Genomic DNA, 20,613 nt, shown 5'->3' with positions numbered 1-20,613 from the left:
TTTAAAATTGGTTATATATAATATATAAAGGTACTAAGATATAGCAGAGAAACGATAATTTTCAAAAATTAAGTTACATAAAATAAGCAAAGTTTTTGTTTTAAATTTTTCTCTTATCACTTGTTTAATAGAAATAAAACTTTCCATTATTATATATGAATATAAAAATCATTAATGTTGCAATGGCAAAATCTTTAACCTGGCAGGCGTCAACCTTTCTTCACGTACGCACCCCGTCACACACCACATATTCGACAATGTTTGCAAAGTCTCAACATCAAAAAGTGCGACGAACACGCGAATTAAGATTGAGTCTGTTCTGGTTGAGTGTTAAATCAAGACTGCTTTATTGAATAAAATCATATTCTGGTTTGGCTTACATCTAAGTGTTTATAATGTTTTCTTCTGGTCACTTTTCTTGTGACACTCTATGTTTAGGGAAACTGTCACTTATCTTGTGACACTCTATGTTTAGGGAACTTGTCACTTATCTTGTGACACTCTATGTTTAATGGAGTGGTATTGTTTATGTTTACATTAATGTGGAGTGTAGACCTCTTGGGTCGGCTGTTATAGGAAGTGTTGCTAATGGCATAACTCCTCCCCTCTGAGAGTATGAATTCTCCTGAATTCTGTTTACATTAATGTTTATATTTTTCTTTTTACAGTATATATGTATATAAATGGATAAACATATAATAATAATAATAAAAAGTGTTAAAAATATGCCATTTGTCATTTTCTTTTCGTATTTAAGTTCTGTGATTTCTTTTAAATTGTCAAAATTATCTATTGTTACATGATCAAAGTTAATTGTGTTTTTATAGGTTTGATTCAATAGTTCTGTTGGATAAAAAAATTTTTCGTGAAATTCTGTTTTTTTCGTTAAAAAATATTTCATTTAGAATTTGAATTTTACAGTTACCGAATTGAATTAAGTTACTTCCCTTAAGTATAATATTTCTTTTATCGCAATTTTGATATATTTTTGTATTCTTGGCATTTTTGATTATAATTGTATCATCGTCAATTTCTTCGATACTCGTTATATTGTTGAATATAAATTTGCAATTATTATTAATGGTACAACTTTTACTTAATTTTAATTCTTTTAAAATTTTGTTGGGTTCATATGTAAATGTTTTATTATTTATTTCTACAATTAACTGATTTTCTTGGTCTATTTGTATATAATCTATATTTGGTATAGGAATAATTAACTTGACATCTATGGTTATAAATGATTTTGGGATTTTAATTGCGATTATGATGCAATTATTCTTATATTTTAAAATGCCCATACGGATTAGCTTTAATTTATAAAAATCAATGTCAAATTTATTTATTTCCTCTTCTGATAAAATTTCTGGTACGATTATATTATTTTTTGCTGATGCTATGTTTTCCTGAATATAATTTATTTTGAATTCTATATTTTTTAATTTCCCCATTTGGTCATTATGAAGTATTTTCATTTCTATTTCTTGATTTTGATTGTCCATGCTTGTAAGTATGTCCTTGATTATTGTTCTGTCTTGTTTAATTGTTTCTGCTAAGTTGTGTATTGTTTTATTAAAATGTGTATTTATAACAATTTGTTGGTTCATGTCTTGTATAATATTATGGTTGTTTTGGTCAATATTGTTAAGGTGATCTAAAATATCTGTTCTATCTTCATCATCCATAATTCCAAAAAGCCATTTGTATGTTGTTCCTACAATATTTAACATTCCTCTTTTTATTCTGTTGTTTGGGGTTATGGATTTTATTTTAGCTCTAATTAGATTTATTTCGGCTAATAGCTCCTTTTTTTCCTGTGATGTTAAAATGTTTAATGTTTGTCTCCATTTGATTTATTATAATATTTAAAGGGTCGATATTAATAATGTGTAGTATAATTACTGTTTCATTAACTATTTCCGTGGAATAAGTTTGTATAGGTGCATATCCTGCATTTGATTGAATTGGTTCAATTTGTAATCTGCCTTGAACACACATTATAACGTAAAAAATTATGAAAATCTGAGGATAAGAGAAAAAAAATTTTTTTGTTTCAAGGATGTCAATCTGTATTTTGTTGGAAATTAATTTTTTCCTGCTTTGACGGTCTTTTTTATATTACATGGATGAATATTATTTAATGTTGTAATTCTAAAATAAGGTTCATCCTTATGCCTAACTCGTTTATAGTTTTTAATTGGTCCTTCCTGTCTTTCCTCCTCATAATCTTCTTGTATTATTTTGTTTGCTTAAAATTTTTCTTTGTGCTTGATAATAGTGTTTTTTAGTTTTTCCTCATCTTCTATGTTTTTTGCATAATTTGGTGTACATTTTATTGTAGAGTGATAACGGTTATTATAAGCTGTTATTGCTAATTGCATTTTGGATGAAATTGATAAATCATCATCTATTCCTGCTATTATTTCAATGAGAGTAGAATGTAGTCTTTCTATGTCTGCATTTCCTGTATGTGAATTTGGCTTTGTATAATGGATTTCTATTTGTTCTTGGTTTAAGTATTGTTTTATCTGTTCTGATCGAAATTCATTATCCATTATTATTTTATGTGGCTTATTGAATTTGGCAAAGTGTTCAATCATAATTTCCATTTTAGTTTTCCAGTTTCTATCTGTTATATTATAAGCGACTGCGAATTTTGTGAGCTTGTCTATGATTGTAACAAACGATTTATGTTTTATATGAAATATGTCTAAATGTATAATTTGATTTTTAACATCCGGTGTTTCTGTGAATTGAAACTTAGGTTTGATTGGTTTTCTGTCATATTTAATTTCCTTACATTTTTTACAATTTGAAATTATCAACTGAATATGGTCTCTTAGCTTTGGAAAATATATTTTGTTCTTTAACGAATTAAAAGCTTCATTTATTCCGCTATGTAATGAATCTTTGGTGTGGTAAATAGCTATTTGTTTGTGTAACTCTTCCTCGCTTGAAATTTCCTGAGCTCTCTTAGTACATTTAAAAAATTTTATATTATTACAGTGTGAAAAATGTTCATTAAGATACATTGTATCTTATAATATTCTGAGTCTGGAACTTCTGAAAAAATTCCTACTGTTCCTTTATTTATATTATTTTGCATTTTGATTTCGATTTCAATTTCTGTTTCTGCTGGGCTTACTTCTATTATTTTTCTACCATGCTGAATATTAATATTGTCCGTTGTAGGAACCAATTGTCATTTGACTTGCATTGCTATACGCAGCAAAGCAAAGACTCATGAATGATCTTGCACATCTCACAATGCTTTTGTTTTTGTATTTTCTCTTAAGTTTTCTAGAATATACTGGCGTCAGTCTGGTATGCTCTGTCTCTGTCACTCTTTATAAACCTATATGACCTACGTAGTTGCGTAAGAATTGAAAATTTAGTAATAAGCAAGCAAACGAACGATCAAGACGTGTTCTAGCAGTGGCAGACACAGTTCAACAAAATTGAAGTAAAAATAAAGTTAAGTTCTTATGAGATATTAAACACAGTGGTTTATTGTTCATCATAATTTGGTCCTTCGAGCCGGATCGTTGGGCATTGTTTGTTTGTTACTCATTGCTTAATAATTTGTTGCAACGTGGTTGCAATTAATTGTTAACCTCAAAGTTAGTAGTCGATAGTTCTGGCCTACTATCGAATAGACAATCGCGTGCTTATTGAAAAAAGCGCGGACAAACGGTGGCGCCACTCGCCTATCGGTATCTGTTATCGATATAATCGACGAGATCGTGAGGGAACACATCTCTGGAAAAAGACGCGTCTTGAAATTTTTGGTCCACACAAGCAGTGGAGATTTCTTGGTATTTCATCATGGAGGAAATGAAAACATTCATAAAGGCCAGAGGAAGATTGAAGACAACCATTACCCGCATATATTGATATGCAGAGAATCCTGCACAGGATGCCGACGTCTTCGCAATTGACACCAAATTGGAAACTTTGTCCAATGCGTGGAACGAGTTCGTGAAGTCTGGCGACGAATTGGCCAAATACGACAAACTAGAGGGTTATGTGGACCCTACCGAAGACTTCGGGATATACGAGGAGAAATATGAAATAGCAAATGCCCGCCTTAAGGCTTTACGAGCTGCCTTGGCTCCGTCTGGCAAGTTGGAAGAAATCGGCGCGGCTGGTAACGATGGTTCGCTCTTCCAAGGAATTCTGCAACAAATGCAGAATCAACAGCAACAACTACAACTCTAGATGCAACGTCAAATGGAACACCAGCAACGGCAAATGGAGCAGCAGCAACTATTGGTTGAGAGATTGCTCTCGCCACAGCAATCTTCGTCTTCGTCAGGCTCACAGTCGGTTGCAACAGCGGCACCAAGAGATTGTGAGTTACCGAAAATCAACATCAAGCCCTTCGGTGGAGATTACAAGGAATGGCATGCCTTTAAAGACCTGTTTGAGAGTACCATTCACGGAAAGACAACTTTAACGAATATCCAAAAGTTTCATCACCTTAAGTCATGCGTCATAGGAGAAGCAGCGATACTCATCCAGCATCTGCCCGTAGTGGATGCAAATTACGTCACTACATGGAAATCATTGAGTGATCGATATGAAAAGCCCCGTTGCTTGGTGAATTTACTGATGGACACATTCACCGCATTGCCAAAAGCTGTTGGGCAAAACTCATCATCGCTACGCGCTCTGACTTGCGGAGGCAGTGATGTTATTCGGGCTTTAGACGCTTCTGGACAAACGGGCCGTGACTGTTGGCTCATATACTTGCTCATCAACAAGGTTGATGAGGCTACCCGACGTGAATGGATCGACAAAAGCCAAGATATCGAAAATCCTACCATTGAAGAGTAGTTTTTGGACTCACGATGCGATCGCCTTGAGCTCAGTCAAGTTATCGATCATGTAGCGAGCAAACCGAGCGATGAAAAGGGAAAAAGGCAAGCACGCACCATGCTTGCCATTACAGGTAATTGTATGAAATGTCATAGTACTGAGCACATACTGTCGGCTTGTCCTCAATTCCAGAGCTTGACTGTCAAGCAACGTTACACCTTTGCGAAGGAGAAACATATGTGTTTTAATTGTTTGAGAACTGGACATGGAGTAAGCGCTTGTGGCTCGAAGTCTTCTCGCAAGTATTGCAAGCGCCGCCATCATTCTATGCTGCATTCTGAAGGTCATTCTACACAGCAAAATAGCTCAGAGCAGCACCAAGGCAACTCAGGCCAGGTTTCTGAGGAGTCACCAGCGGCATCAGCGATGGCACGTGAAAACATTGATGCTTCATCACTGTCGGTATTTAAGGGATACCAAATGGCTGACCCTGACTTCAGAACTAACGCCTCAATCGACATTTTGCTGGGCAATGATTGCATTTGGTTAGTTCTCACCGGAGAGAAGTTATGCGATGGTCAAGGGCACCCTATTGCAGTTAACACCATATTTGGATGGGTAATCACATCGGTATACACTTCAAGATTGCAAACATCATCTACGTCATTGCTGACTACGGTTAATATAGATGGACTACTGCAAAGATTTTGGGAACTAGAGGAAGTTCCATCACACACAACTGTAAACAAAGAGGATGAAAAGGTCGAAACGCACTTCCGGCGTACCCACAACCGCAACTCGAATGGAAGATACATAGTCGATTTGCCCTTCAAGGAACAAAACCCACAATTTGCGGATCCAAGGAGCGAGATCGCGCTTTATCGCAGTCGAGCGTCGTCTAATGAAGGACTCCAGCTTGAAGTTAAAATATACTCAGTTTATGAGAGAGTATATCCAGCTGGGTCACATGAAGGAAGTAGCTGCAGACGAAGACACAAACGTATGTAAGAAGTCATTCTATTTTCCACACCATCCAGTCATAGGCGCCAAGCTGCGGGTGGTGTTCGATGGATCATTTCAAGATCGGGATGGACGATCTCTTAACGACGCACTTCACATTGGCCCATGTATACAACGCAACCTCTTCAACGTTTGTCTGCGTTTTCGAATGCACAGATTCGTATTTTCTGCGGACATCGTCAAAATGTTCAGACAGATTTTAGTGGAACCCGAACATCAGAATTTTCAACGAATCCTTTGGAGGGAAGACCCTGAGGAACCATTGAAGCATTATAAGTTGACCACAGTCCCCTATGGCACGGCATGTGCACCGTTTCTGGCAGTTAGAGTGCTGGAACAACTAGCAACTGATCACGAATACGAGTTTCCAAGGGCGGCTAGGATACTTTTGGATGATTTCTACGTCGATGACGTACTGACAGGAGCCATGAACGAACAAGAACTGCTCGACATTAAGGAAGAGCTGATACTCCTTATGTCACGGGCACAATTGGAGCTAAGCAAATGGGTCTCGAATAGTAAACGAATTGACAGCAACGAGGGAAATGAAATCGATTTCTCAAAGATGGCAGCAAAGGTGCTTGGTCTGCATTGGCGTCCTGGAGAAGACGTCCTAACATATAAGGTTTCATTATCGGAACATATGACTTGTACGAAGCGACAAGTGCTATCTGACACGGCACGCATCTTTGACCCACTCGGCATTTTGGCGCCAGTGGTGATCAAGTTTAAAATTCTGCTCCTAGAATTATGGCTGCTTAATCTGGATTGGGACTCGGAACTGCCAACGAAGCAAGCGCACTTATGGCAAACATTCAGAAAGGACATTTTCACGTTAAGGAACTTGAAGATACCACGATTTGTAGACAATCAACCCGATGACATCGAACTCCATGGATTTTCAGATGCTTCGTTAAAGGCTTACTCTGCTGTCATTTACAACCGTGTGACACACCTAGATGGAAGCATCGGAGTGGCACTCATTGCAGCTAAAACAAGAGTTTCACCATTAAAGCAGAAGTCGTTGCCACGGTTGGAACTTTGCGGAGCTCTACTATTAGCTCGTTTATTCCAAGCAGTAAGGTCTGGTCTGCGCCAGAAGGATGTTAAGATACACGCATGGACCGATTCTACAATCGTTTTGTCATGGCTTTCGCATCAACCCTGTAAACTTAAAACATTTGTTGCCAACCGAACGGCAGAAATACTAGAGACCATACCACGTAGCGCTTGGAGACATGTCAGCACTAAAGAGAATCCTGCGGATTGTGCATCACGAGGAATGCTAGCGAGTGACTTAATTAACTTTGATCTATGGTGGAAGGGACCATCTTGGCTGCACGACTGTACACTATACTCAGAGACAATGAATAGAACACCAACTTGCTGCTCAATTCTCAAGCCAGCAGCAGAACTTGAGTTCAAAACCAAAATCTTGACAACCATTTCCAAGGATATTGAGGATTCCCCATTTGAGGTACTACTCGGAAGGACATCATCTTGGATCAGACTGGTTCGAGTGGTCGCATATGTATTCCGCTTTGTTCATCGAATCAAATCAAGCAAGTCTAAATATTCAGGACCTCTAAAGTTCGATGAAGTTACCAGAGCAAGGAAGTTTTGCCTACGACAGGCACAAAATCAATTCAATGACGATAGACAGCTGCTTTTGAGGAAGCAATCGGTGGAGCGACGATCAATTTTAAGCAAACTATCTCCCTTCGTTGACGAAGATGGAATTGTACGTGTGGGTGGACGTTTGGAAAGGTCGCAATTGCCTGCAGATGCCAAGCATCCAGTAGTTTTGCCGAAACAACATCGACTTGTGGAATTGCTGCTGAAACATGAGCATAAGGTCAATCTTCATCCAGGAGTTTCAGCAATGTTTGTAATAATTCGCCAGAAATATTGGATCATTGGCGCACGAAACCATTTAACAGAATAAACGCTCAAAGGTCAGCTATCAGCGAAATGTCAAAACGGTGGAGCAAAAGCCGAGAGGTAGAAGTTGTTGGTCTTCAAAGTCTCCACCGTATAAAAAGGCTAAAAATCAAAAAAGTAATAAAAATCAGGAGTGGGTAGATATCCCGAAACAAAAATTGTTAAGCATCGGGCGATATTAGTAAACAAATTTGGTAAATCATACAAATTAATAGGAAGTCAGTTTATAAGAAGGATAACATTGATTTGCTAGGGTTAACTTTTCTCATGTAGCTCGTCATGCTTCTTTAACAACAGTTATCTTACTAATGACAATATTAAAATTAATTTGTATAAGACAACTAACTATTTAAATCAAAAACCAAAACGTCACATTTGGCGGCCCTTTGGCAGAATGTTTAAGAATAAACATCGCGTTCATCTGAAATGGCTTCACCAAATCAGATTGAACAAAGAAATAAACAAAAAACCAAACCAAACATGCGTCCACAATCTGTGGAAAAGCACTTAAGATTTAACAACGGCGCAATATCAAGTCGCCAATGCTGTGCATGATATAAACAAGCATTAATATAAACATTAGAGTAAGCATTTTTAAGAACAATTGTCGATTCTTAGAGTCTAAGAATTCTTTTATATACACATACGTTTGTTAATAAAATCAGTTCTTATTTTGAATTCAACGAGTGAAGATTGGATTATTCTTCTCCTCCGGAATCCCTATTCAAGCAATATGATTGTAAATAGGCGTCTCTGAGGCGACTGAGAGCCCTACACAAATTTTTGCAAACGCGGTCTTTTTTTACACTCAATTTTTGCGGAGTGCATTAAAAAACACGTCTGTACACGGCGGCAGTTAAATTATATGAAGGACGAAAATTGATCGTGTTGAGGAACCAATTGTCATTTGACTTGCATTGCTATACGCAGCAAAGCAAAGACTCATGAATGATCTTGCACATCTCACAATGCTTTTGTTTTTGTATTTTCTCTTAAGTTTTCTAGAATATACTGGCGTCAGTCTGGTATGCTCTGTCTCTGTCACTCTTTATAAACCTATATGACCTACGTAGTTGCGTAAGAATTGAAAATTTAGTAATAAGCAAGCAAACGAACGATCAAGACGTGTTCTAGCAGTGGCAGACACAGTTCAACAAAATTGAAGTAAAAATAAAGTTAAGTTCTTATGAGATATTAAACACAGTGGTTTATTGTTCATCATAATTTGGTCCTTCGAGCCGGATCGTTGGGCATTGTTTGTTTGTTACTCATTGCTTAATAATTTGTTGCAACGTGGTTGCAATTAATTGTTAACCTCAAAGTTAGTAGTCGATAGTTCTGGCCTACTATCGAATAGACAATCGCGTGCTTATTGAAAAAAGCGCGGACAAACGGTGGCGCCACTCGCCTATCGGTATCTGTTATCGATATAATCGACGAGATCGTGAGGGAACACATCTCTGGAAAAAGACGCGTCTTGAAATTTTTGGTCCACACAAGCAGTGGAGATTTCTTGGTATTTCATCATGGAGGAAATGAAAACATTCATAAAGGCCAGAGGAAGATTGAAGACAACCATTACCCGCATATATTGATATGCAGAGAATCCTGCACAGGATGCCGACGTCTTCGCAATTGACACCAAATTGGAAACTTTGTCCAATGCGTGGAACGAGTTCGTGAAGTCTGGCGACGAATTGGCCAAATACGACAAACTAGAGGGTTATGTGGACCCTACCGAAGACTTCGGGATATACGAGGAGAAATATGAAATAGCAAATGCCCGCCTTAAGGCTTTACGAGCTGCCTTGGCTCCGTCTGGCAAGTTGGAAGAAATCGGCGCGGCTGGTAACGATGGTTCGCTCTTCCAAGGAATTCTGCAACAAATGCAGAATCAACAGCAACAACTACAACTCTAGATGCAACGTCAAATGGAACACCAGCAACGGCAAATGGAGCAGCAGCAACTATTGGTTGAGAGATTGCTCTCGCCACAGCAATCTTCGTCTTCGTCAGGCTCACAGTCGGTTGCAACAGCGGCACCAAGAGATTGTGAGTTACCGAAAATCAACATCAAGCCCTTCGGTGGAGATTACAAGGAATGGCATGCCTTTAAAGACCTGTTTGAGAGTACCATTCACGGAAAGACAACTTTAACGAATATCCAAAAGTTTCATCACCTTAAGTCATGCGTCATAGGAGAAGCAGCGATACTCATCCAGCATCTGCCCGTAGTGGATGCAAATTACGTCACTACATGGAAATCATTGAGTGATCGATATGAAAAGCCCCGTTGCTTGGTGAATTTACTGATGGACACATTCACCGCATTGCCAAAAGCTGTTGGGCAAAACTCATCATCGCTACGCGCTCTGACTTGCGGAGGCAGTGATGTTATTCGGGCTTTAGACGCTTCTGGACAAACGGGCCGTGACTGTTGGCTCATATACTTGCTCATCAACAAGGTTGATGAGGCTACCCGACGTGAATGGATCGACAAAAGCCAAGATATCGAAAATCCTACCATTGAAGAGTAGTTTTTGGACTCACGATGCGATCGCCTTGAGCTCAGTCAAGTTATCGATCATGTAGCGAGCAAACCGAGCGATGAAAAGGGAAAAAGGCAAGCACGCACCATGCTTGCCATTACAGGTAATTGTATGAAATGTCATAGTACTGAGCACATACTGTCGGCTTGTCCTCAATTCCAGAGCTTGACTGTCAAGCAACGTTACACCTTTGCGAAGGAGAAACATATGTGTTTTAATTGTTTGAGAACTGGACATGGAGTAAGCGCTTGTGGCTCGAAGTCTTCTCGCAAGTATTGCAAGCGCCGCCATCATTCTATGCTGCATTCTGAAGGTCATTCTACACAGCAAAATAGCTCAGAGCAGCACCAAGGCAACTCAGGCCAGGTTTCTGAGGAGTCACCAGCGGCATCAGCGATGGCACGTGAAAACATTGATGCTTCATCACTGTCGGTATTTAAGGGATACCAAATGGCTGACCCTGACTTCAGAACTAACGCCTCAATCGACATTTTGCTGGGCAATGATTGCATTTGGTTAGTTCTCACCGGAGAGAAGTTATGCGATGGTCAAGGGCACCCTATTGCAGTTAACACCATATTTGGATGGGTAATCACATCGGTATACACTTCAAGATTGCAAACATCATCTACGTCATTGCTGACTACGGTTAATATAGATGGACTACTGCAAAGATTTTGGGAACTAGAGGAAGTTCCATCACACACAACTGTAAACAAAGAGGATGAAAAGGTCGAAACGCACTTCCGGCGTACCCACAACCGCAACTCGAATGGAAGATACATAGTCGATTTGCCCTTCAAGGAACAAAACCCACAATTTGCGGATCCAAGGAGCGAGATCGCGCTTTATCGCAGTCGAGCGTCGTCTAATGAAGGACTCCAGCTTGAAGTTAAAATATACTCAGTTTATGAGAGAGTATATCCAGCTGGGTCACATGAAGGAAGTAGCTGCAGACGAAGACACAAACGTATGTAAGAAGTCATTCTATTTTCCACACCATCCAGTCATAGGCGCCAAGCTGCGGGTGGTGTTCGATGGATCATTTCAAGATCGGGATGGACGATCTCTTAACGACGCACTTCACATTGGCCCATGTATACAACGCAACCTCTTCAACGTTTGTCTGCGTTTTCGAATGCACAGATTCGTATTTTCTGCGGACATCGTCAAAATGTTCAGACAGATTTTAGTGGAACCCGAACATCAGAATTTTCAACGAATCCTTTGGAGGGAAGACCCTGAGGAACCATTGAAGCATTATAAGTTGACCACAGTCCCCTATGGCACGGCATGTGCACCGTTTCTGGCAGTTAGAGTGCTGGAACAACTAGCAACTGATCACGAATACGAGTTTCCAAGGGCGGCTAGGATACTTTTGGATGATTTCTACGTCGATGACGTACTGACAGGAGCCATGAACGAACAAGAACTGCTCGACATTAAGGAAGAGCTGATACTCCTTATGTCACGGGCACAATTGGAGCTAAGCAAATGGGTCTCGAATAGTAAACGAATTGACAGCAACGAGGGAAATGAAATCGATTTCTCAAAGATGGCAGCAAAGGTGCTTGGTCTGCATTGGCGTCCTGGAGAAGACGTCCTAACATATAAGGTTTCATTATCGGAACATATGACTTGTACGAAGCGACAAGTGCTATCTGACACGGCACGCATCTTTGACCCACTCGGCATTTTGGCGCCAGTGGTGATCAAGTTTAAAATTCTGCTCCTAGAATTATGGCTGCTTAATCTGGATTGGGACTCGGAACTGCCAACGAAGCAAGCGCACTTATGGCAAACATTCAGAAAGGACATTTTCACGTTAAGGAACTTGAAGATACCACGATTTGTAGACAATCAACCCGATGACATCGAACTCCATGGATTTTCAGATGCTTCGTTAAAGGCTTACTCTGCTGTCATTTACAACCGTGTGACACACCTAGATGGAAGCATCGGAGTGGCACTCATTGCAGCTAAAACAAGAGTTTCACCATTAAAGCAGAAGTCGTTGCCACGGTTGGAACTTTGCGGAGCTCTACTATTAGCTCGTTTATTCCAAGCAGTAAGGTCTGGTCTGCGCCAGAAGGATGTTAAGATACACGCATGGACCGATTCTACAATCGTTTTGTCATGGCTTTCGCATCAACCCTGTAAACTTAAAACATTTGTTGCCAACCGAACGGCAGAAATACTAGAGACCATACCACGTAGCGCTTGGAGACATGTCAGCACTAAAGAGAATCCTGCGGATTGTGCATCACGAGGAATGCTAGCGAGTGACTTAATTAACTTTGATCTATGGTGGAAGGGACCATCTTGGCTGCACGACTGTACACTATACTCAGAGACAATGAATAGAACACCAACTTGCTGCTCAATTCTCAAGCCAGCAGCAGAACTTGAGTTCAAAACCAAAATCTTGACAACCATTTCCAAGGATATTGAGGATTCCCCATTTGAGGTACTACTCGGAAGGACATCATCTTGGATCAGACTGGTTCGAGTGGTCGCATATGTATTCCGCTTTGTTCATCGAATCAAATCAAGCAAGTCTAAATATTCAGGACCTCTAAAGTTCGATGAAGTTACCAGAGCAAGGAAGTTTTGCCTACGACAGGCACAAAATCAATTCAATGACGATAGACAGCTGCTTTTGAGGAAGCAATCGGTGGAGCGACGATCAATTTTAAGCAAACTATCTCCCTTCGTTGACGAAGATGGAATTGTACGTGTGGGTGGACGTTTGGAAAGGTCGCAATTGCCTGCAGATGCCAAGCATCCAGTAGTTTTGCCGAAACAACATCGACTTGTGGAATTGCTGCTGAAACATGAGCATAAGGTCAATCTTCATCCAGGAGTTTCAGCAATGTTTGTAATAATTCGCCAGAAATATTGGATCATTGGCGCACGAAACCTTATTCGACGTATCACACATGAGTGTTTAAACTGTTTTAGACAGCGCCATCACACAGCAAATCAGTTAATGGCCAATTTACCGGCTGTTCGAGTGCGACAAGCCTTTCCATTTGAGCATACTGGATGCGATTATGCTGGACCTATCTTGTTGAAGGTTCACAAGGGACGAAACCCCAGGAAGGAAAAGGGCTACATTTGCCTGTTTGTATGTATGGTTACTTCAGCTCTTCATCTGGAGCTGGCCACTGATCTCAGCACCGACACATTCTTGGCGGCATTAAAACGTTTTATGGCTCGTCGTGGGAAGTGCTCCCAAATGTATAGCGATAACGGGCGCAACTTTGTTGGTGCAAAACGTGCACTAGACGAAATGGTACAGCTTCTCGCTTCACGCGAGCACAATGATGTCGTTTCAAAAGCCCTTGCGGATCAAGGCATCAAATGGAATTTTATTCCTCCATATTCACCACACTGGGGTGGTAAGTGGGAGTCGGCAGTACGCTCGGTTAAGCTGCATTTGCGACGTGTAATAGGAACCAACGTCCTCACCTTTGAGCAGATGCACACACTGCTCTCGCAAATAGAATCTGTCGTTAATTCGCGACCATTGTGCACAGCATCGGATACTGAAATTGCCTACCTGTCACCGGCACATTTCTTAATTGGCAGAACATATACAGCAGTTCCTGAAGACGGCTATTTGCAGATTCCGACCAATCGATTGAGCTACTGGCAGCATGTTCAAGCAATGCTTCAAGGATTTTGGAAGCGTTGGCATCAAGAATACTTGACATCGCTACAACAGCGCCCGAAATGGACCACCAAGTTACCAAACATTGCGATCGGTAAACTTGTACTCATCAAGGACTCTAACGCGCCTCCATCGGCATGGCTCTTAGGACGGGTAACTCAGGTGTTCACAGGAGATGATGGCCTCGTCAGAGCGGTTCAGGTTCTCACCAAATCAGGAGAAGTCACTCGCCCTATCACAAAGATTGCAGCCCTACCGGGTTCAGAAACGGAGTTTCAGGGGGGGCGGGATGTTAAGGAACCAATTGTCATTTGACTTGCATTGCTATACGCAGCAAAGCAAAGACTCATGAATGATCTTGCACATCTCACAATGCTTTTGTTTTTGTATTTTCTCTTAAGTTTTCTAGAATATACTGGCGTCTGTCTGGTATGCTCTGTCTCTGTCACTCTTTATAAACCTATATGACCTACGTAGTTGCGTAAGAATTGAAAATTTAGTAATAAGCAAGCAAACGAACGATCAAGACGTGTTCTAGCCGTGGCAGACACAGTTCAACAAAATTGAAGTAAAAATAAAGTTAAGTTCTTATGAGATATTAAACACAGTGGTTTATTGTTCATCAGATCGTTACAGCTTTAAAATTAATATTAAAAACTCATGAAACCGGAGCTTCTGCCTTGGCATAAAGCTGCTCGCTAACAGTTTGCCAACAAATACAAAGTTTGTAATCTCAGTTTGAACTGTGTGGAGATATATTGTTTTTAGTAACCAAAAAATGTTTAATTTAGATAAACCCGAGTGGTAGCGCTATTAAATTCCCCAAAACGACTGTGCCAAATTTGATCAAGATCAGGTGAATTTATCATATAGCTCCCATAGGAACTATCGGTCGAAAACAGTGACTTTTATAAATAACTTCCCTTTACTTTTTACGGAAATGTCATAAACATTTATATTTCTCAGTTTTACATAGTTAGAGTGCTTATCATATTTATAACGCTGAAAATTTTTTCGAAATGACATATGTATATGTACCTTAAAACTCTTGAAAAATGAGTAGTTCAATATTTAAATTACGAAAAATAACATGACTATATCATATTGCTGCTCCCATAGGAAGGATCGGGCGAAAACAGTGACTTTTGTAAATAACTTCGTTACTTTTAACGCGATTGTTTTCAAATTAAACATTTCTTAATTTAATATATCTGTTAATGACTGTGTCGAATTTGATAAAGATCGGGTGACTATATCAAATAGCTCCCATAGGAACGATCGGTGGAAAACAGTGACTTTGATCAATATCTTCGTTATTTCCTATGATTGTAGGCCATTCTTTCGCAAACATAAGCCTTTTTAGATAAAACGTTCTCCCATTAAAATTTGGTGATAAGCCTTTTGCTAAATCTAATGTAGTAAAATATTGAGCTTTACCGAGTTTGTCTAATACAGCGTCCATGATAGGTATTGGGTACTTATCTGGAACGGTTACTTGGTTTAAACGCCTATAGTCTACACAAATACGATACTCTTTTGAATTCCAGAGCTATCTACTTTTTTTTAGGTATGACACATATTGGAGAACTATATTTGCTTTTGCTTTTTCTTATAATTCCATTGTTTTCCATGTAAATTATTTTTTTTTTTTTTTTTTTTTTTTATTTTTTTTTTTTTACCCTTCTTAACATAACGTTTCTTACTTTATTTTGAAAGTCTTTAATTTATATTTGTTACTTTTTTAATTTTTTTTTTATTTTTTTTTTTTTTTTTTTTTCTTTTTTTTTACTTAATCTTCCTCATATTATTCTTTTAACTTAAGACATCAATTTCACTTACTTCCCATTACGCAAACATCTTCTGATTGTTTAGGAAAGGGATTCACTTGCATTTTAGTAGGTTCGAAACACCAACCCCTTTTGGTCTGAGCTCAGTTTATTGAATGATTCTTAATTCTATAACAATTGTTGACTATAGCTAAGACCGCGTAGCTGCGCTGCTAGTCATGCAGGCAGAGGAGCGGTATGCTTATGTATAAACATACTTATGTATAAATGTATAAATGTTTACATAAGAGTATGTATGTATGTCGGTAGAGTGAGGATGTATCATATTGCATATTGGGCCAACGCGGCCGCGCGTGTGATATTTGCTGACACAGCAATTGTCCAGCACCATGCACTCATGGGTGGTCATGTTACTTAAGAGGCCAATGCACTTGAATGTTGCGCACATAAATATTGTAACTAATTGCTACAATATGTTTATATTGTTATTAATGTGTTATTCCACAACATGCTACATCCCCCCTCTTTAGAAAAATAACGTAATTATATGGAGTTATTTTCTAAAAAGATTTTTTTTTTTTTTTTTTATATATTTTTTTTTTTTCGAATGTTCGAGTGTTTGTTTAATGATACATGTGGTAAAATTATATTTGTATATGTATAGTGTCATTAAATGTTGGTAATTTATTTGTTTAAATTTCTTTCTCTTGTTTTATATTTATTGTTTGAAAAAAATTTTTTTTTTGTTTTATATATGTATATATATTAATTGATTAAAATTTTTAACCTATCTTTATGCACTAATTGTTTCTTATTCTTTGTATCTGTAATTAAAATGTTATCCCTATCTTTTATTTCTTCTATGATGTATGGGCCTAAATATTTAGATTCTAGCTTATGACCCGTATCATTACGTAATAAAACCTTATCTCCTATTTCTAATTCAATATTTTTTACCTTCCTATCATATATTTCCTTATTCTTTGCTTTGTGCTGTTCTAACATAATTCTTGCTCTTTTATAAGCCTGTTCTAATCTAAATTTTGATTCCTTAGCATAATCTTCTATGTTATATAGTGGATTTATCCTATCAACACTATTAAATTGTTGTGGCAAATTTGAAGTTTTACCGAACACCAACTCATATGGACAATAATCATGTGCCATAGAGGGTGTTGTATTAAAACAATATGCGAAGTACCGTATCCATACATCCCAGTCAGTTTTGTCAACTGAAATGTATGATCGTAAATATTCATTGAGTGTTCGGTGGCTTCGCTCCACAGTGCCTACAGTCTGGTGATGATGTGCAGTTGAAGTAATCTTTTTTACTTGCAAGTTTTTGCATAAATCTTCAATTATTGAGTTTCTATATTCTGTTCCCATGTCCGTAATGAACGTCTTCATTGGACCGTACCGCAGAATGAAATCTTCAAATATAGCTTTCGCTACTGTTTTTGCACTTTTGTCTTTAATTGGTATTATTACAAGGTATTTTGTTAGGTCGCAGATTAAAGTTACTGCGTATTCATTTCCGTGTTCTGATGTTGGGAGTGGACCGATCGTATCCACAATAACCCTATCGAAAGCCTGTTGTGGCGTTTCAGTTATGATTAACGGTGTTTTTGTATGCTTTGTTATCTTTGCTTTTTGACACCTATTACATTTTTTTATATATTTAGATATATCTCGTGTCATATTTTTCCAATAATAATGCCTTTTTATTTTGGCCATAGTTCTCAATATTCCAGTATGACCTCCTTGTATTGGGTCATCGTGGAACGTAAACAGTATTGCTTCTTTTTGTTTATCATTATTTAATAATAGGGTCACCGGCTTGAGTAGCGCTACTCTTAATGATTGTAAAATTTGATTGCCCATATTTTTAAAAGATTCTATTGAAACAGTTTCAAAGATCTTTTCGCTCGGTGCCACTTTGACTTGACTTATGTTGAGTATACCGGCTTCTTTTTCGAGCCTTTGGAAAAATTGACCTAAGTCGAGAATTCCATTGGTATACATATGGCAAATGTCAATTCTTGCTATAACTTTCTTGCCATGTTTGAATGTGGTTAAAGAATCAGTTATTCGCAAGGTCACTACTTTTCGTACTTCGTCATTTACAATGACGTCATATACATTGGGCTTAGAAGCATTAAGAGATTGTTTTTGCAAATCCTCTTTTTCTTTTTCGTTCCCTGCGCAGGAATTTAACTGTTTACTTTGGTTTCTGGTAGTGACTTTCAGAATTTTATTATCGTTTTGTATATTTTGTAAGTCTTTGATTGTTATTCTTGAGAGGGCATCTGCTACATAATTATCTTTACCCTTTAGATACTCTACTGTGAAATCATATTCCTCTAATTCAAGTCTCATTCGCGTTAGTTTCGAACTTGGATTTATCATTGAAAATAGATAAGTAAGTGCCCTGTGATCAGTTTTGACGGTGAAATGTCTACCATAAATGTATGGTCTGAAATGTGTTATTGCCCAATGAATAGCTGCTAATTCTTGTTCTGTTGTACTTTTGTTGCTCTCACCTTTTGTAAAGGCTCTTGATGCATATGCAACTGGTAGCTGGAGTCCTTCTTTGTTTTGTGTTAAGGCTGCTCCACATGCGTACTTACTCGCATCAGTGATTATGCAAAATTCTTTGCTGAAATCTGGGTATTGCAATAGAGTTGGATTCATTAATGCCGATTTTAAATGTTCAAAAGCATTTTGACAGTCAGCTGTCCATTCAAATTTTACATCTTTTTTACATAATCTTGTTATGTGACGAGAGTAGTCGGCAAAATTCTTTATGAATCTTCTGTAATAATTGCAAAATGCAATGAATCTTCTAGCGCTGTCCGCATCGTGGGGGACTGGATAATTTTGGATGACTTCGTATTTTGTGTCATCAGGCAAGATTCCTTTGTCTGTGCATTTATGCCCCAAAAAGGTGACTTCATGCATAAAAAATGAACATTTTTCGGGATGTAGTTTTAGGTTGTGTTGCCTACATTTCTCAAATACATCTGTTAAGTTATTGAGCATATGTTTTTCAGAACAACCAATGACTATTAAATCGTCCATATAAAGGAATGCTTGAGAAGGTTCAAGTCCAGTGAATGCTATAGTCATCATTCTCTGGAATGAATTTGGCGCTATCTTTAAACCAAATGGTAATCGCGTGAAGCGATATGAACCATTGTTTGTTGAAAAGGATGTAACATTTCGTGATTCTTCTTCTAGTTCTATCTGATGAAAACCTGACATTAAATCCAGGCACGAAAAGTACTTTGCTCTTCCCAGTTGATCTAGAATGTCATCAATCCTCGGGAGTGGGAATTTATCGGACAACAATTTTTTATTGATCTGACGATAGTCAATTACTAATCGCCATTTTTTTCTTTTCGGAATTAGGCAGTGATTTCTTTGGTACAAGTAACAGTGGGCTGTTATAAGCTGATACCGATGGTTCAACTATTTTGTCATCTATTAACTTTTGGACTTGTTTTTGTATCTCGTCTTTTTGACTATGAGGATTTCTGTAGTTCTTTATGTATATTGGTTCATCATCTTTCAGTCTCAGTTTTTGTTTATAAAAATTATTGGTAGTTATAGATTCAGTTTCCAAACCGAACACATCACTATACTGTGTGCATAATTTGGTTAGTTGGCTATTGAACTGTGGTGGAAAATTCTTCGAGAGTGTCGATAATACCGTTTTCTCTCTATCTTCTGAACTTGTTTTAACTACTTCGTAGTTCGAAAGTGATTCGTACTGCAAGTTATTTATATTGACTATTTGATTTGTGTTTGTTGTATTTAGAAATTTTATGTATGCGTTTTGAGAAGATGCTATGGTATTTGCTATGTAAATACCCTGCTGAATTTCTTGGTTCGGAATTAATATACTGTCTTCCACTGAGATTATTTCAATTTTTCGGACAACTTGTGATCTTGCTGGCAGAACTACGGAGTTGTTGCCAGAACTGTATGCTATTGGTACATATATGGGATATTGTAAATTGTTTGGTCTAATTATAAGCCAATCTTCAGTCGGCTTGAAATCTAATTGACAGTTATATTTTCTTATGAAATCGATACCTAGTATTCCATCACAAGGAATAGCGAATTGTAAATTTACGATATGAAAATCGTGTGGAATTATGTATTTAGAGGTTTGTATTTCTATGGAAGTAAGTCCTTTTGATTTTGTTATTTCTTGACTTATTCCTTGTATATTTATTATTTGATTGGTTTCAATATATTGGAAGTTGTCGGAATTTTCTTTTAGTATGGATATGTCAGCACCTGTGTCTATTAAAAATACTAACTCTTTTCCTGTTGCTACGTTAGTGAAACTTGCAAATGTGCTTTGACTGAGACTGATGGTGTAAACCTTGTAATTGTTTATTTTTGAGTATCTAAAGGTTGTTGGGAGTTTCCCGAATTATTCTGGGCTACCCTAACGTTGCTATTATTAGAGTTATAACCTCTGTTTTGTCGGTTATTTCCTCTATTCCCTCTGCTATTATTTCTGCCGTAACCTCTGCTGTTTTGGCCGTTATTGTTTTTGTTATAGTTGTTGTAATAACCACGACCATTGCCTCTACCACGATAATTATATTTGTTAGTGTAATTACCACGGTTTCTTTGAGCAAATAGAACCGTATTTGTATTACCTGCTATCTCAGTACTTTTTTGTAGGTACTTTGCTATAGCTTCGTCCATGGTTTTGAAGTTACCAGAGTCAAGTATATTTTTAATTTTGTTGTGTTCGCAATTTATAATCATTGCTTCTATAGCATCGTCTGTGCTATTCTTAAGTGCAAGT

General features: G+C 38.0%; 4 protein-coding genes across 4 annotated transcripts; all 4 read left to right on the top strand.

Annotated features, from left to right (window-relative positions):
• Positions 1-4,218: 4,218 nt before the first annotated feature.
• LOC137586058 (uncharacterized) lies at positions 4,219-4,836 on the top strand. Its single transcript, XM_068302064.1, has one exon. The coding sequence runs from the start codon at positions 4,219-4,221 to the stop codon at positions 4,834-4,836; it is 618 nt and encodes a 205-aa protein (XP_068158165.1).
• A 99-nt stretch (positions 4,837-4,935) lies between these two features.
• On the top strand, positions 4,936-9,698 carry LOC137586057 (uncharacterized). Its single transcript, XM_068302062.1, has 3 exons — positions 4,936-5,794; positions 5,856-6,782; positions 9,382-9,698. The coding sequence occupies exons 1-3, from the start codon at positions 4,936-4,938 to the stop codon at positions 9,696-9,698; spliced, it is 2,103 nt and encodes a 700-aa protein (XP_068158163.1).
• LOC137586056 (uncharacterized) lies at positions 9,699-10,316 on the top strand. The gene has a single exon (XM_068302061.1). The coding sequence runs from the start codon at positions 9,699-9,701 to the stop codon at positions 10,314-10,316; it is 618 nt and encodes a 205-aa protein (XP_068158162.1).
• A 99-nt stretch (positions 10,317-10,415) lies between these two features.
• Positions 10,416-14,316, top strand: LOC137586059 (uncharacterized). Its single transcript, XM_068302065.1, has 3 exons — positions 10,416-11,274; positions 11,336-13,202; positions 13,290-14,316. The coding sequence occupies exons 1-3, from the start codon at positions 10,416-10,418 to the stop codon at positions 14,314-14,316; spliced, it is 3,753 nt and encodes a 1,250-aa protein (XP_068158166.1).
• The last annotated feature ends 6,297 nt before the right edge of the window (positions 14,317-20,613 follow it).

This window comes from Drosophila tropicalis, unplaced genomic scaffold (assembly GCF_018151085.1).
Source record: "Drosophila tropicalis isolate 14030-0801.00 unplaced genomic scaffold, ASM1815108v1 contig_883, whole genome shotgun sequence".
Lineage (NCBI taxonomy): Eukaryota > Metazoa > Arthropoda > Insecta > Diptera > Drosophilidae > Drosophila > Drosophila tropicalis.
The sequence above is the reverse complement of the archived record's forward strand: the minus strand, read 5'-3'. Positions and strand labels throughout refer to the sequence as shown.

Coding starts and splice junctions, on each gene's coding strand:
- LOC137586058 (XM_068302064.1), top strand. CDS start 4,219: ATGCAACGTCAAATGGAACACCAGCAACGGCAAATGGAGCAGCAGCAA.
- LOC137586057 (XM_068302062.1), top strand. CDS start 4,936: ATGCTTGCCATTACAGGTAATTGTATGAAATGTCATAGTACTGAGCAC. Junction 5,795..5,855: donor AGCTGGGTCACATGAAGGAA/GTAGCTGCAGAC, acceptor CACACCATCCAG/TCATAGGCGCCAAGCTGCGG. Junction 6,783..9,381: donor CTCTGCTGTCATTTACAACC/GTGTGACACACC, acceptor ATTGATATGCAG/AGAATCCTGCACAGGATGCC.
- LOC137586056 (XM_068302061.1), top strand. CDS start 9,699: ATGCAACGTCAAATGGAACACCAGCAACGGCAAATGGAGCAGCAGCAA.
- LOC137586059 (XM_068302065.1), top strand. CDS start 10,416: ATGCTTGCCATTACAGGTAATTGTATGAAATGTCATAGTACTGAGCAC. Junction 11,275..11,335: donor AGCTGGGTCACATGAAGGAA/GTAGCTGCAGAC, acceptor CACACCATCCAG/TCATAGGCGCCAAGCTGCGG. Junction 13,203..13,289: donor CATCCAGGAGTTTCAGCAAT/GTTTGTAATAAT, acceptor AAACTGTTTTAG/ACAGCGCCATCACACAGCAA.